This window comes from Neopelma chrysocephalum, unplaced genomic scaffold (genome assembly GCF_003984885.1).
Source record: "Neopelma chrysocephalum unplaced genomic scaffold, ASM398488v2 Primary Assembly neopelma1_44, whole genome shotgun sequence".
Lineage (NCBI taxonomy): Eukaryota > Metazoa > Chordata > Aves > Passeriformes > Pipridae > Neopelma > Neopelma chrysocephalum.
This window is the reverse complement of record NW_020897703.1, coordinates 10,939,983-10,956,881: the sequence shown is the minus strand read 5'-3', so window position 1 is coordinate 10,956,881 and position 16,899 is coordinate 10,939,983. Positions and strand designations below refer to the sequence as shown.

Below are 16,899 nucleotides of genomic sequence, written 5' to 3'. Positions count from 1 at the left end.
TGCCTGAGGCCAAAGCTATAACATAAGAGACATAAATGCACTCAAGAGAAAGACTTAGTAAGTCAATTCCTTGATAATAAGCCTTTCTGCTGATATTTGCAATAATAATGCCTGCAATATCAGTAATAACCTACTACAGTCTTTGATTCCCTTCATTCAATCCTTCATATAGTGTATATGAGACCTGTTGAGAACAAACAAGTCCAGGCAGAATTAAAATTCAGATTTCCATAAACACAAGCAAAGCTTCATGGAAACATGGTCAATGGACTCACTTTTTATTTAAGTTTTGTAATTATTATAATCTCTTAAATTCATAGTTGTACATTATAAGGTCAAAAAGTATTGCTATGACCATCTAAGTAGGGTTTTTGAAAATGCCAGCCCTTTCCAATACTGTTCAAGCTAGCCCATATGCCTTTGAAGGGAAAAAAAGCAATTGTCCAGTTTTGGTTTGAAAGTAGCTATGGATGTAAAATCTACCTTTGGAAAATGATTTCGCTGCTTCACTTTGTCAGTTAAGTACATAATATTTGTGCAATTTGTAGAAATTGAAACTATTTGTATAGTTTCAATTCCAGGGGCTGGATTTTGTTAAATCTTTGAATTTTAGGTGCTTTCAACTCCTCTCTGTTCTGTGAGTAGAAATGCAGATACTCTTTTTAAGCATGAAGCTGGAGGACTGTTCCTTGAGGTGTTGAAGCAATGTTTTCTACCCACATAAGCTCTATTTTCTAGTCCTTTCAGATACACCTGAAGTTCAGAGTTTGCTTTTTATCTATTGTGGGATAAATAATTTGATTCGGCTGCCTTTTGGTAACTGAAATGCAGTGTCCCTGCATTACATAAGCCTCTGGAGTTTTGTGGAGTCACAGGAAGCAAAATAAAAAAGGGCAGCTGAGGAAATCTGACATTAGAATGTAAGTTCTGGTTATTACTGGTACCAACTGTTCTGATTGTTAATTTCCTGATCATTACTAACCCTAATTTCATAAAATATTTGCACAAGTACCACATTAAATGCAAAAATATTTGACCCTGAGATTAGCTCAGTTGGTTAGAGACTGGTACTAATAACACCAAGATTCAATCCATTCACCTAAGAGTCGGAATTTGATGATCTTTGGGGGTCCCTTCCAACTCAGAATATTCTATGATACTTGTTCCAAGTCCCCCTTAAAACTTAACTGGTGACACAAATACAGCAATAGAGCACAGTTTATGAGCTTTGTAGAATACATGATTGAAATACTAAACATATCTTTAAAATAAGCCATGACATATAAAATTTTCACTTTTAGTTAAGGCAAGAAGCTGAACATTTATTTTCATTTGCTCTGATAATCCAGGGGAAGTTCTGTACACGAAGGGTTCAAAAGTCATGTGCATAAAAAATAATTTACCAGTTTTAATATAAAATCCCAATAAAATATAAAATGAAATTAAGAGTAAATCTCTTAGGGATGCAATATTTTAAATGGATGTTGAAATGTACTTTTTGATCATCATTAAGCATAACTAATGCATGCAAATTCTGTATCAGTAAAACAATATTTGAGAAAATAAAAAAGTTAGGAAAAGCCAAAATGAAGAAATCTCTCTGTACTCATGTACTATGATTTTAATGGTGCAATACTTGATTCCGGTGTATATGGCTGCATTTACTGTAGGGTTTAATACACTCTACAGTAAAATAATTTAACTCTCCCAAAATTCAATATTATTTAAATATTTAATTTTTTATTTCAAAAATATTAAGTTAAATTTATTGCTTACATAGTCAATATTAAATGTCATAGATGAACTAACATTATTACAATTTTTAAACAAAATGCATACTTCATTAAGGAGGACACTTTTGAAAAAGTGAAATAAAATATTTCTATCAAAGAACTCACCAACTGAAAGGAAAATCTTATTTTCACATGGTTCTAAAACTGACTGTGGTCTACTAACTTGATACACATACATTGTACATTTTAAAATAGAAACCCCTTACTTATTAGGCAGCCCAGAAAGTTGTCAAGTACTGACTACTAAGATTCAATAAACAGGAAAAGCTTTAAGCTGCTATAAATGTGATACTATATATCAGAATGCAAAAAATACCTTTGTACTGACAGGCAAAATTCCACACAAGTGTTCATGCATTTGTCTGGTATTACTTTTTGATCAACAGGATGAATATTTTATTACACTAAAAATATGTCTACATCTCTGTAAGATCAATGAAAAGCTGTATTTTAAATTAAGTTGCAAATAATAATATAATTGACAGACAGATAATTATGCAATTTTCTCCCATAATTTTTCAAATTTCTACACCTTAAAATGGTGGCAGGACTCCCATTCTCTCTTTAAGCAAGATTTTTAGTTCCATTCCCAGTCTTTTAGTATTAATTAAAAACCCCCATCAATCAAAGCTTATGAACTTGGTTTTTTTTAATTTTTAAGAAAGCCTCTAGGTTATAAGGATTAATGACTTGGTTGTAAGAAAGAACAACTTTTTCCACTCTTAAAAACAATCCAAATGTTGTATTTTATTTAAAATCTTAATTTAATTGCTACTTTCAACTACAAATTATTAAGTTTAAAATCTAAGAATCAGGATGTTAAACTCTGAGACTACATATAATACATATACAATACCCTTATATACTAGAGTGCATCTAATAAGAGATCAGCAATTCAAATCATCTTCTACATGTAAATATGGTTTTGAAAACAAATGTGCATATTGTTAGCATATTATAATGCTTAGAACAACCTCAGTAGCTTTACTTGCCTAAAGTTAAATATACGTATACATATGCATAGTTAGATAGATACAGATAACCAGGAAAACATACACATCATATGGATTCATTGATAGCAGTATTACCTTTAATAAAACTCTGAAATAAAGGCCAGACTGTAGTACAAAGGATATCAGAATATTACCCCTGTCAGGAACGATGACTGACAGTATATTTGAAACCAGAACTATTCATTTTGACAGTTCACAAGTGACTGAGTTTTAGAATCTACTTGGTGTGTGAATGTCTAATTAACTGAATTTATTACTATACAAAGAGATTAAATATTAAGCTATGCAAGGTTTGACTAAGTCTAAAGGTTCAGTGCATGTGTGTGTGAGACTGAGATTTTTTACAGGTTTCTTCAAGATCAACTGAAGTAGCCCTTCAATAGGTCTTCATGGAAATAAAACAATTGTAACAACAACTCTTTGGCTAAATGTTTGAATCTGGTATCACATTATTCAGTCTGGCAATTAACATATAAATTAAATACATGTAGAGCTGCATGGCTTTAAGAAGGATAAGTACAGAAATAAAGGGAGAATTTGAAGTATCCATGTGGGAAATCTGGGTTCACGCCTTAAGCTGTGCAATGCTAGGTGAGTGCCACAACTAAATGGAAGTGAACGTGGTGGTCTGTAGCTTCTATTCCTTCTCACTTGCTACTGCACCTTTTTAAAGCAGGAATTCTACCCTGGATGGGAAGTATTCTCAACAGCAATTTTATCTCTAACATGTTGCTTAGTGAAGTGGTAGAACCACTATCCCTGGAAGCATTAAAAAACCATCCGGGTGTGGCACTTGGGGATATGGTTTAGTGATGAACACGGTGGTGTCGGGTTAACGGTTGGACTTGATTATCTTAGAGGTCTTTCCCAACCTTAATCATAGATTCTATTATTCTATCTCAAATACTAAATTCATTTGGTGTCAATACAGAGGTGATCTCTAATGAAAAATATTCTGTTGAAAATACCACAAAAGCTTCTGCCAGTAAGAGTTCAACCACATAGAAAATTTACAACTGAAAGACTGAACAGATAATAATCCTGAAAACTTCTATTCTGTAACAGAGTAACTATAAAGATTAATTTTTCCTGCATACCATAAAAAAGTTTTACATGAATTCCAGTTAAAAAATAACATGTCATAAATATAGTCATAACTTACACTGTAGAAAGACCACCTCTCAACACCTGCGTTCCTGCCCACTTTTATACACCAAGCTGATTACAATAACAGTGGTCCTGTTAGAGAAAGCAACTAAGTGTGCAAGATAGGAGGAACAGAGAGGTATTTATGTTTATAACCTACTAGCATTTATATTCACAGCAGATCTTAAACTATAAAGCTCCCTTTCTAAATAGTAAGATGTCTACCAAATGTTTGATCACACAGTTTACCTGTTAGAACCATACTGTAAGAGTATGCATATTTATTTGACTGTATAAATTAAGAATTTAGACTAGAATCATAACTCTCATAAAAATTACATGAAATTATAAATTAGGAAGTAGTGCTGAAAAATATAGTTATATCTCATTTCTTATTAATAATAGATGTAATTCAAGAAATCTGCAAAACTGGACTCTTCATACATTTTTTACACCAAAGCTATGCATTGTTTTTTCAATTCAGTCCTTATGAATTTCTAAAAACTAATTGCTCAAAATAGCAAGGCAGATTACTATTGAAATGAACAAAGAAAGCCCAAAAAGCTGTAAAGATCAGCCATGTTGTAAGAAATCGACTCATATTTTAAATACCTTACCAAACTTAGCTAAAAGCTCTGTTAAATAGCTGTTATTTGAACAGAACTTTCATCATGTTATAACCCTGTACCCTATAATCATGCAATATTTCTGTCATGTTGGAGCTAACAACTTTCATCATTTTGTCAGTTCTGTCTACAAAACAGCAAATTACCTTCACAAGTTCCTGAGATTTATGCTTTTAATTACCTCCTCTCCACTTCACTACCCTCCATACCCAAAGAATCAATATAGTCTTATTTATAAGGAAAATGTAAAACGTTTGACAAAAGACAATGACAGTTCTGTAGATTTTTATTTGATGCTATTGATTATTTTGTTTATTATCTTTTTGACAGCATGAGTGATTAATTGAAATTTGCAAAGTCAACTTTTTGTAATACTTGCCTAAACTTCAAGAATTTGCCATCTGGCTTTTTAAAATGATGGTCTATCATCACATCATTTTTATTAGCTTTAAATGCATTCAACAATAAGATGACCTTCAGCATCTCTTAATGCCAAACTGTTACATCTGCTTTTCCTTATCTGCCTACAAGGTGTTCTCTCTTGATTTTTGAGTCTATGGAAGTGATACCAAAAGCAGAATTGACTTGTAGTCTTTAACCACAGAGCAACACACTGTGCAAACACAAGTTTATTTCAATGAAATTACATCCTATTAACAAGATGGTACCTACCAGGCCCTACCAGTCAAAGACCTTTCTATAAGAAACAGAAAGCATGCAGAAGGAAGCAGATACTTATTTTAGACATGATCAACAGACGACAAAATCTGTTTTCAAAACAAGCCGACTACCAAAAATCAGAACAATAACACATATGGACTGCTGGCATAATATATTTGCATGTTTGGACTATAGAGAAGTCTGTCTGCTGAGAAAAGGGACTGGTTCAGCACTGACATCATTGTCTAGTGCCCAAGCTCCAAAAACTCTGTGGACTATCAATAGAATCACAGAATCATTTGGGTTGGAAAGGACCTATAAGATTGAGTTCAATCATTAACTCTGCACTTCCATGTTCACCGCTGAAATGCCCCTAAGCCCCACATCTACACATCTTTTACATATCTTCAGGGATAGTGACTCTACTACTTCCCTGGGCAGTCTGTTCCAATGTTTGAAAACTTTCTTTGGTGAAAAAATTTTTCCTAATATCCAATCTAAGCCTCCCCTGGCACAACTCAAGGCCATTTTCTCTCATCCTATTGCTTGCTACCTGGGAGAAGAGACTGACACTCACCTTGTTACAACTTCCTTCCAGGCAGGCATAGAGTGAGATAAGGTCTCCCCTGAGCCTCCTTTTCTCCAGGCTAAACAACCCCAGAAACCTCCATAGTAAACAATAAAATATAAATAACAAGGGAGAAAAGCAGAGAAACTACTTGAACACAAGATGATGATTCACAGATACAGAGAAAAGAGCAATTCTGCAGAAGCCAAACAGGTATCCTTGCAACCAAAATTCACTTTTCTCTGATGGCTGCAAGCTACAGTGTCAGATGCCATAACAGAACAGACATCTCTGGGACAGTCTGACCAAAGCTCCACAGCTGCTGGAAGACTTGTTGCAACACAGCAGCAGTTGAAAATGCTCCATATTCATCTGGTGGCCAGAAGGAATGAGAAAGAATGAGCCAAGAGAAAGAGGGATAGAAAACAGCCATTTTTCCCCTTGCCCTCTTGCTACTGGACCCTCTTACTGATATCATTAGGATTCGGCAAACTCCCTGTTGTGGTCTACAAATGGTATTCTCCAATTTACTACTCTGGCTAAAACCACACACTGCTTCCCCTCCACCCTCCAACTGAAGGCATAAAAGGCAGAGATCGTGGGTTGAGATAAGAACAATTTACTGGAAACATCAATGAAATCAGAAAATGAACAGTAACAGCAATGATATTAATAACAAAAGGAGTAAGAAAAAGAAACGATTTATGTAGGTTATAAGGACAACTTCAGTTTGGTTTTACTTCACAGAGATGGCATTTTATTTTTCTGTTTCTCAAGACTTTGGATCATCTATACTTGTCCTAGTTAGAACAGCTGGGACCAATTCATCACTGGATGGGTGTAACCCAAACCTGTGTATTCTATAGCCTTCCATGCCATTTCCCAGAAACTGTTATCAATAGAGCATTTACACCCTCTGTCCAGAGCAGCCTGACTCCTCAGGCTATAAACTAGGTGTTAAGAGACCTGCAAGATAGGAAGATGTTCCTGTCCTCACACCCTTTTGTGGAATTCCCCGCCCTGAGCAAAGGACTGAGCATTCCTGCCTGAACTGGAGAATATATAAACTTGGAGTTTTGGAACCTTTTTACCACTCGTGGGATCCAGAGGAAGACTGCAGCTCACCGCTCTCAACCAGACTGAGACCACCACCCTCAACTGGACTGCAATCACCACTTTTGACCAGACTGCAACAGCTCTCCCACCAGCAGGTTTTTCCCCTCTCCCTTTACTTTGGACTCGGGGGGGCCCAAGGAACACCACTTTGTTCATGCCCCAGGGTGCTGGGTTATACATTTGGGTTTTGTGGGTTAAAACCAATTGTTTGTCTGTATAATCGTACTTATTGTATTATTTTATTAAATTTTTATTCTGACTTATAATCTCTCTTTTGAGTTGAGTTCATTTCCCCTGCTGGTTAACTTTTAAACCAGCACAATACTATACTATACTACACTATACTACAGTTTCTTTGAAAGTTGAAATCGGAAGGGGTGCTCAAACTAGCTGTGCCAGAATTTATTAGCAGAAAAATACAACTTGACCAAATTGCAGCTAAAGAACTTTAGAAAAGGACAGATAGAGTGTTACAGTGAATGCCTGGGAGTATGAGTCAAAACCCATCATTTCTTTTTTGGAAAAGGCTAGACATATCAGCCTAAAACTAGACCAAATTTAGGATCTGTAGACAAAGGTTTTAAAAGTACAGAAGACTTGGAGGAAACAGTTAGGAAACACTGCTCAAATTATAATATGGTAGAAAAAAAATGGCATCATCCTAGCAACTTTATTTTTCAAAATACAGAAGGTATCACTTCAATATAAGTTACTCCCACATTCAAGGCAACCTATTTTAAAATTTCCTTCCACCCCTGATATCAGATTCTCTCTTCCTGCAGATATCTGTAGATCCCTGCCTCCGAATCTGATGGCAGAACACACTCACCAAAGCTAAACCTGCAGAGCTAAACATAAGCAAAAGAAACCTGAAACCTTTGCAACTTACTGCATTAATTTAGAGGGGGGTTTGACAAATATAAATTGACTAGTCTGATTTATTTTTTTTTGTCTATTGATCCAGATCAGTGACTGTCCATAGCACGAGGAAAAGATTGAAGGCAAAGAAACCAATTTTATTCTCACAGATGAATATCCACTGGTCTGTATGCTACTCATGCAATACATAAAACAGTACTAGAATCAGGTCAGAGTCCTCAAATACCATGCAAATGAAATTCATTTGGGAGAAAAAAAGTAAAAAAAAAAAAACCAACAAAAAACCAAAACTATTTAATAGCTTACTTTTGTCATTTTTATTTAATTTACTTGCATAATTTAGGTCAAAGGAAGTTCAAAGAAATGAAATACCTATCAACAACAAGAAGTATGTCAGCCTTGTAGAGCTAGAAGAAACTGCAAGTGTAAAGTGGCTGTGCTACAAATCTCATTCTGCAACGTGCTATGTTGAAGCTTTAATGCAAGTTAAGACAATTTGATGCCACTCAAAAGGCATTTAATAACTTTGTGACATTCTTAAGATGCCACATCATAGAACCGATTCTCTGAAAGATTCAGCAATTACAAGGTTCACACATATCTGACTTCCTTTTTCCTCAGTCAGCAAACACAGGATGGATTGTAAAACCATCCCACCCACTAAGCATAATTTCACACTATAAAGGAACCAAAAAGAAAACTACAAGCAAAGAGTCCACATTTTTGTTTCTGTGAAGGAGTTTTAACAAGCTAAGAAAGAACTACAATAGTCTGCAGAGCTTAGTTGGAACCCCATGAGTATTACCTCAGTCAAATTATAACAGTGCAGATGACGAGGTATGTATGTCTGTGTATATAGGTGAGAATAATATCCAAATAAAATAAGATCTCACTCTTTCAGAGAAGGCAACACGTGCTCATATAAATAATTCTTAAGATCAAATGACTGAACCTGGACGAAAGATTTAAAATCTTATAAAAAGCTACTCAGGAGAGGCTGAATAATCCAATGAATGGCTAGATAGCTTTTATAATACTATATATACTACACTATGAAGACTCATTTTTCAAATATTCCTGTACATCGTGGTTATGAAATATTTGTGAAACTTAGATTTATATTTAAGTATCTTCTGGTATTACTAACACTGCTATAACCTTCGCGCATTCTAAAACCAAATTTCCATGTTGTTTATTAATGTTCTGGTAAATTAAACTGCTGTGGAAAGTAAGGAGCTGCATTTCAGCACAGTCATGGTGCTTCATCCTTTCTTAAAAACTATTCGTTACAAAAGGATCATGATATTTTCTAGCAACTGTAACTGAGTATATTGATCACATTTAGAAAGAGCATGACACCGTATTGAATATACCCAGCCCAGAAGAAGCAACGTGCCTATAATTGGCTCCGCTTTTGTGGTGCCACTGTGAAAGCAGAATATGATATGCACTCTTTGTTCTACTTTGTAAGGCTAGATAGGAAAAATTGCTTGGTTGACAGATGCATGAAATGCTATAACATTTCAGCTGTATTTCTTTGTTTGTTTATTTCAAGCCACTCAGTTGTGATTCAGTTTTTCTGCCTGAAGTGCTGTTTGTCCACCTGAATGTCAGTGCAGACAGAGCGACTCCTCTAGGGACAGGACCCATCATCAGAGGGACCCTGACCTCAGGAGGAGAGGGAAGAGCAGGGACAGGCTGAACTGCCTCCCTGGTGATGTAGTAACATCCAGCTCAGGAGCAAGATTCAGATCCAGGAAGTCCTATTTTAAAAACTTTTATTGCTTCCTTGATTTAATCAGTAAAAGTAGATATCTGGACCAAGTATAAGAGCAGAAAGATTTTTTTTTTCCTTAAATCTTAACCTTAAAGAAGAAAGGCAACTAAATTTAAAATAATGACTTTTGAGATCAGTTAACTAAGCACATATTGCCACTTCAAAGAAAGTTTAATAAGCTTGTCAAAAGATGACAAATTTAGAAATCAATTTGAAGCTAAGATAGCACTGCTTCAAAATCCTTACCAGTCTAGACAAGAAAGCCAAACTGGGAAAAACACTTTACAAGACACTTTTCAAAGTGGGATGTTAAAGGTAGAGAAAACCAGGGTAATAGGTATGGGTGCTTTACTGTAAATCTCTGGGAGCACCAAGATCTTGAAGGTTTTGCAAACTAATTCTGAGACTGAAATTATTACAGAAAAGTACATATTCTTAGAGTGTCAAAGCTCTTAATTTTCTTAGACATAGTTTTCTTGAATGTCTTTAATTTTCAAGCCATTCAGGAAAAACAGTAATTGGGTATATATTTTTTAAACATATCACTCGAGGTACTCTTTTGCAATGCCTTTTTTTTTTTAACTAAACTTCAGAAAACAGTTTCCTTGAACTTTATCATACTCAAGGAGACAGCAAGAAGTGTTCATATTTATTACAAATGAAAGTTATTGGAAGAGTGAATTTATTAAGAAATCTAAAGACATATCACCAAGCATGTATGAACAACAAGAAAAAGCTGTTTCTTCAGGAAGAAGAGCAAATATGACATGGAGAACTCATTGGGAAGCTTTTCTGTCTGCTTCATCCCCTTTTTTAAAAAAACGCAACCAAGCAAGCATTTCTATTTGCAATACCTCTTGCAGGTTACTGCATCATCAAATGGTGTGTCATCAATGGACAGGGAATTGGATATCAAAGCAGACCTACTCAAGAAAATCAAGAGTCCATCCTCTATGGACTTCCACCTCTGAGTGAACAAAATACTAACCCAGCAGGCTGAGCAGAATGTAGACAGAACTGGAATGATTTATTTTGGAAAAAAGAAGTTTAGATTAATTATACCTGATGTACTAAGAAAAAAAAAAAGAAAATAGGTCATACTTACATCAGAGTTAAAGCGAAGCTGGCAGACATTACAGGAAATTACTTGTTTCTTCTTTGGGGGAATGGACACTCCAAATGTATGGTTTATGACTGCTTTTTGCACAGGATCCATCTGGAGAAAAAACAATAATCAATTTACAACTTTTCAAGACAATAAACAGTACAAAAGAAAAAAAACCCACAACTTTCTGCTGGAAGATTTTTCTTTTCTTTTTTTGAGACAAGCAGGAGAAATAAGATTCCAGCCCTCATAAAAATTAGATTTTACACAGGTTAGGGAATCCGTAGCATGCCAGAGCTTATGAAGAAAAGGCAACTTCATTGTTGCTGCCATCCCCAGGCTACTAAATAGTTCCTTCCCCAAACCTGCACATCCTCTGTGTTGCAAGGCCCCACTACCACACCTGAATTGCAAAAAGCCTCCTGAAAACCCTCCCCTATCATCTGATGATCCAAGAGACACATTATAGGAACCACTTTTGCACCCTCACAAGTCACTGTCATTTAGTTCTACGTGTTTTTCCTTCAATGATAAATATTAGCACTTATTTGGTAAAATATTCTCTCCTGGAGACATTTTTGTGAAAGGAGGTCCTTTGCAGTCTCCATTAGAAATACCACTTGCTGGGAAAAGAGGCTGCAATCCCCAAACATTTCCATGCAGAACTGATGAGTGATGGAGCCCACGGGAACGCTTAGGTTCAGAAGAACATGTAGTGAGTGTCTGTACCAGGAAAGCTACCAAGCTTCAGTAAACATTTCAACACTCTGAAAAATGTGAGATAAATGAAAACCTGAATATATTATTCCTGAATTTGACTGAACCTTTTCAGAACTCAGAACTGATTACATCTTTGCTAAATACCTGTCCGTCACCAGTTTAGAATATCCTCAGGGTCACAGAGTGCTCTGCTGTTAACACTGCAGGAGCTGGGGAATAACACAGGATGTTCAGAAAACAGAGTGTGTCGAGGCCTCAGTTAATCATAATTTGTCATTCTTTCTGATGTGACATGAATACAGATTAAAATTAATTTCCTGATGCAAAAATATTCAAATTTATTTTTCTAATTAAAAAAACCCAAAGTATCTGCTCTGGTGTAACAACTGATCCTGCTCTGAGCAGGAGGTTGGACCAGATGACCTCCGAGATCTCTTTAAACTTAAGTTATCCTATGAGCATCTGTGCAGATGTGGTCCTCCATCCTTATCTAAGATGAGAAATGAATTCTGTAGAGGAGAAGGCAAAAAATGGCAGTTTTTAACATGAGTGCTCATTCACCATTTTGTTTTAAAACCAGCTCAGAAGAAAAGAGTTGATTTGTTAAAAAGTTACATTTTTTTGACATTTCCTTTGCAGTCACAGTGATGGGGTTTTTTTCCTTTACAGTACTATTTGAAGATACCAAACCTGGATGTTTAATCTCAGGTGGCACACATCACATACTTGATGCTAAGCTGACTTACAAAAGGAAGAGACAAAAGTTAAAGCAACTGATTCATTAAAGAATTAGAACAGTAAATTAGCTGCTTCCAGACTTTCCAAACATCAGGATAAAGATTGTAATTTCCCCTTAGTACAAATTTTAAGCTTCCAGAGAAGCTTGTACTAATGAGGATTTTCTTCGCATATATGCACACACACACAAAAACAAATTCAAGAAAAACATATTGCACTGTATCTGCCAAAGAAGACATTCTCTGAATCTATTACCTAGCACTAAATGCTTAATTTTTTTTGATGATGGCTATATAGGTTTCTTGTTGAATTCATTTTAAATCAAATGCATGGCTTTGTAAATGGCATTAGTAGCAAATTTTCTGGAGAGGTGATTTAAATTTTATTAGCTTTTGCCATTAAATAGTGTATTTCACTGCCATAGGGGTACCATATTAAGACAATTACAGAGGTAAAAGCACCTCATCTAAAATAAACTACTGCATTTTTAAATGATGCAGCATTGTTACAATGAATGTGATAAATCTAAGAAAAACCTAAAATAAATATCCTTGTTTTCTTTTTCCTCTGTTTCTAGAATATAGTGACAGTCCAAAGTTTAAAAGCTTAAAACATAACAAAAAAATTCTGTTTCTGACTTGTACCATTTATTGCATTGCCCTGTGTAATATATCACAATTATACATGCAGATTAAAAGTTTTATGAGCATATAGACATGACAGTCAATACATTTATTGTATTATAAATATATAAATATATACAGTATCACATTTATAATACATGTTAAAAAATTGCTGTATTATTAGGGAATAGTTGGTTGGAGTTTTCCTTAAATGGAAGATACGTTTTACTTTTCAACCTGCTAGTAACTACTTTTCAACAATTAGTAGTTGCTAATCATTAGATCAGTTAATCTAGAAGAAAAGAGTAATGCTGAAAAGTACCTCAACCATTTGAAGTGTCTGAGATCGGTGAAAAGAAACAGCAAAAATACCACTAGCGTCTGCAGTCCCGTTTAAAAAAATAAAAAGGGAAGAAGAAGCAATGATCAATGATTCCTCTGTGCATTCCAGATAACAATCCACAGTGCCAGTGCTAGGCAAGGCAGTTCAAAACCATACAATGCAGACTACGCACAAAGTCCCAGTTTCAAACAGATGTAGCAGCACAAGGACAAAATCTACACAAATAATACAGCTCATGCTGCCTCCAGAAAGTACCACTTGGGATCCCCAGGGGACCGGTTAATGATCCTTCCAAAAACAGAGCCCTGCATGCAGTCTGGTCATGATTAGAATTCAAGAAGTGTACATTAACAATTAATAGGTTTTAAATATATCAGAAACTGGGGTGGATTACAGCATGCTGGAAAAATAAAATAGTATCTCTCTGTTAGAAGATTAATGTTGCAGAGTAAACTGATCTCAGATCATTACACAAAATTATCCTCTTCAATACAGGGAGGGAGGGAGGAAATGGAGTAGGAAAGGGGGAGAGAGTTATTTGTTGAGGTATATATTAGGAAATGACGCAGCATACTTTGCCTAGTGGGGAGCACCAGTATTTAAGAATCAGTTCTATAAAACAAAATAATAACAGAAGCCAACAGCTACCACAAATGCAAATAAAAATCTGCACTATACTGTTTATGCTACAGGGGGGATTAACAAAGCAATTCACAGTGCTCTAGTAGCCATAACTAAGTTTAACAACCTTTAAGTCTTGATCTCCTATTTCAATTGGTTTAATAAAAAGTTAAATTTAAAAACGTCTTTCCAACAAAGTAGAAGATACTATCTTTTTGCAATGAGTCTCCTTAAAATCACCCAAACTGCTGAAGTGAGCAAAGATTGAGAGAATTCAGACAGGTTTCAGCAGTAATCTGCTACTACTTCTCCTCTAGCCTGGAGAACTGATGGGTGAGAGGGGATCTTATCAATGCACACAAATATCTCAAGTGTGGTGCCCAGGCCAAGAGGCAATGGGCATAAATGGAAATACAGGACATTTCATCTGACATTTCCCAGGTAACAAATGACAGGACAAGAGGAAACGGCCTCAAGTCATACCCAGGGGAGGCTTAGGTTGGATATAAGGACCAATTTATTACAAAGGGTTATCAAGCACTGGAACAGACTACCAGGGAGGTAGTGGAGTCACCATCCCTGGAGGTATGTAAAGGATGTGCACGCGGCACTGAGGGACATGGTTTAGTGGTGGACTTCACAGTGCTGCATTAATGGTTGAACTCAATGATCTTAAGGGTCTTCTCCAAACTAAAAGATTCTATCATGCAAACAACTTTTTATTCTTGTGGGAATGCCATCGATATTCTCTGTGTATCAATTCTCCTTGAGTAACACAGAGTGTGCCCACAGAGCCTGCAGTTCTCTAAATACTGTCTCCCCACACCTCTGTCTCTATGCTTTTCACAACATTTTGGGGTTTGGAAAAAAACAGGCAGATGTAAATGGCCAACAACCAAGTCAGGAGTGCACTTCTGTCATATTCCCAGCAATTTGATTTGAAGACTTGTGCAAATGATTATTTAGAAAAAAAATAATAATTAATTTATAACATTATAGTGTTTTTACCATAATCCTGTGGTCTGAGGGTTGCTTTAATCACATTTTTTGTTGTTTAACAGGCTCTCTTAACGTACTTAGACATTTGCACAGAGTAAGAAATCTGGATCTCACTGAAATCAAGTCCAACCACACTCAGCTAGAAACCAATGATTTTTTTTTCCTTTTTAAAATTCTGAGTATATGTCTTTCCCCAATTGTAGAAAGACATAAGCATCCACTAAGAAACATTTGGACCACAGGGACTAGTATCTCCCTTCTTTTACACAAGGTTCCCAAAACACAATAAGAACATTGTACTCTGAAGGCAAATCTCACTGAATGCAACTTCTCACTGTGTTTGTCTCTCCCGGTCTGATCAATTTGGCAGCAAGCTCCAAGTTCCCTGAGGAAAAAAGTGTCTGCGATAGCTGTGACCTCCACACACTACTACTAGGCAGTGAAATCAGCCTGGAGGTATTTTAAAGCAAACCAAAAATCTTGCTGTAATTCACTTGCTAACATGCCATTGCTGAAATAAGAGTGACTGCTCAGGAAAGAGACACTTTTGGAGTCTACACTTCTACTTCATTTTTAGCACAGGACAACTAAAAGGACAACCAGAGCTGGGAACAAGCTTTTGTGTCTTAAAAGAAGTGAAACACTAATAATTTCAGCTTCCTCATTTCCCTTTTAGAGATTAAGGTTGAGTTAATTGTCTTTTTGTAAATTCCATGTTATTTCTGTTAACAGAGTGGCAGGGCTGGTGCCTTAGACCTAGGAGACCAATTTTCTATCTCCAGCCACTAGAAGTTAGATTTCTTTCCCTACATTTTTATGTCCAGTCTTATGGCATAATGCAGAGCCACTTGGTGTGCTACCCTCCTGTAGCACTTTAAAGTCAAGTTTGCACGGAAAAATGAAGAAGGGGCTGATTCTCTTTGCATGTCTGTATTCACAATCACAGAGAATACTGCAAGCGATGTCTGCAGTCATTTACAGATTTGGTTTAGGCCAGAGGGAACCATTACATCTAATTTCCTGAAAATTTTATAAAAATTTCATTCACTGAAATGCTTGAGCCCTTCCTATTACAGAGGCAAATAATTCGTGGTCAACTAAAGCCTGAGGTTTAGGGAAAAAACCCACCTCAACAGCTTGATTGAAAAGTTTTGAAATAAGCTAATTTACATCACTGTGGAAGCGATGCTTACCAAGTCTATTATAAGCCACTCAATCTAGTTGTGCTTCTCTATTCAAGGTCACCCTAACCTCAAATACCTTCTGAATAGTGCAGGCACTCACACACTGCAATCATATCAGCTCTTAACCTTTTCTTTGATAAACCAAGCTCCTTAAGCCTCTCACTATAAAAACTATGATCCATTTGGTAGCTTTTCTGTGACTCCTCAGATTTTCAGTATGCCATTGAAACACAGGTACTAGAAGTCAGAACATGTTCAAATATACTTTCCCTCTACCTGCTTAATTAGATCCTTTTTGTTTTAACAAGAAATGCATTCATCATCTTGCCTCAGCATTGACTTGGGAAGCACAGCCCTAAATCTTTACTGACATGCTCATTCATCCATCCTGTGTGCCAGCACAGGTAATTTCACCACCACACGTCCTTCTCTGTCTTAGAATGTTATCTGAGAGATAGCCCAGCCTGAGAGAGGGCTGAAATAGCACCACACTGGGAATCTTATGCTGAAGCAGAGACTGCTTTCAGGTAGGGTTTACACTCAGGAAGTCTAATTGGCAAAATGTTGTCGGAACAAGCTCAGGAGGCCAGTGATGAATCTCAGCCTTCTCAGCAGAATTTTCTTTCTCCTAAACCAGTCCAAAATCATGGTTTATACCAACATAAGCAAAATGAACAACTCAAACAAAATCAGGGGCTTCCTAATCTGTTGCTTTTCTGTCCTCCTCTGTTTTTGCACTACTCCAGCTTAAATCAAGTGACTCTGATATTAAAAATAAAAATGAAAATCTGGTAAATAACCCTAAACTATTCCTATGTCTCTTCTCTCCATATAACGTGCTATGATTAAGCACAAAGAGCAAAAGATAATTGAGAAAACACCTTTAATTATTGTTTGTTATTATTTTTCCAGTGCTGGGAATATTTCCTCTGCCATTCCTTCCCTTCATCCTTGTATATATTTATTGGCTGTTAAAAACAATTTCTGG

The 16,899-nt window shown here is 36.0% G+C and overlaps 1 protein-coding gene across 11 annotated transcripts in view; it reads right to left on the bottom strand.

The window, feature by feature from the left end:
• ZNF385B (zinc finger protein 385B) overlaps positions 1-16,899 on the bottom strand; it is a 166,446-nt gene that overhangs the window by 27,486 nt on the left and 122,061 nt on the right. For 8 of the 11 annotated variants that reach the window (XM_027678433.1, XM_027678435.1, XM_027678444.1 and 5 more), the window contains one exon: positions 10,684-10,794. In XM_027678433.1, the coding sequence (XP_027534234.1) occupies positions 10,684-10,794 (111 nt within the window). Of the gene's footprint in view, positions 1-10,683; positions 10,795-11,547; positions 11,613-13,086; positions 13,280-16,899 lie in introns of those variants that run through there. The other 3 variants (XM_027678443.1, XM_027678442.1, XM_027678440.1) reach the window with 3 other exon arrangements.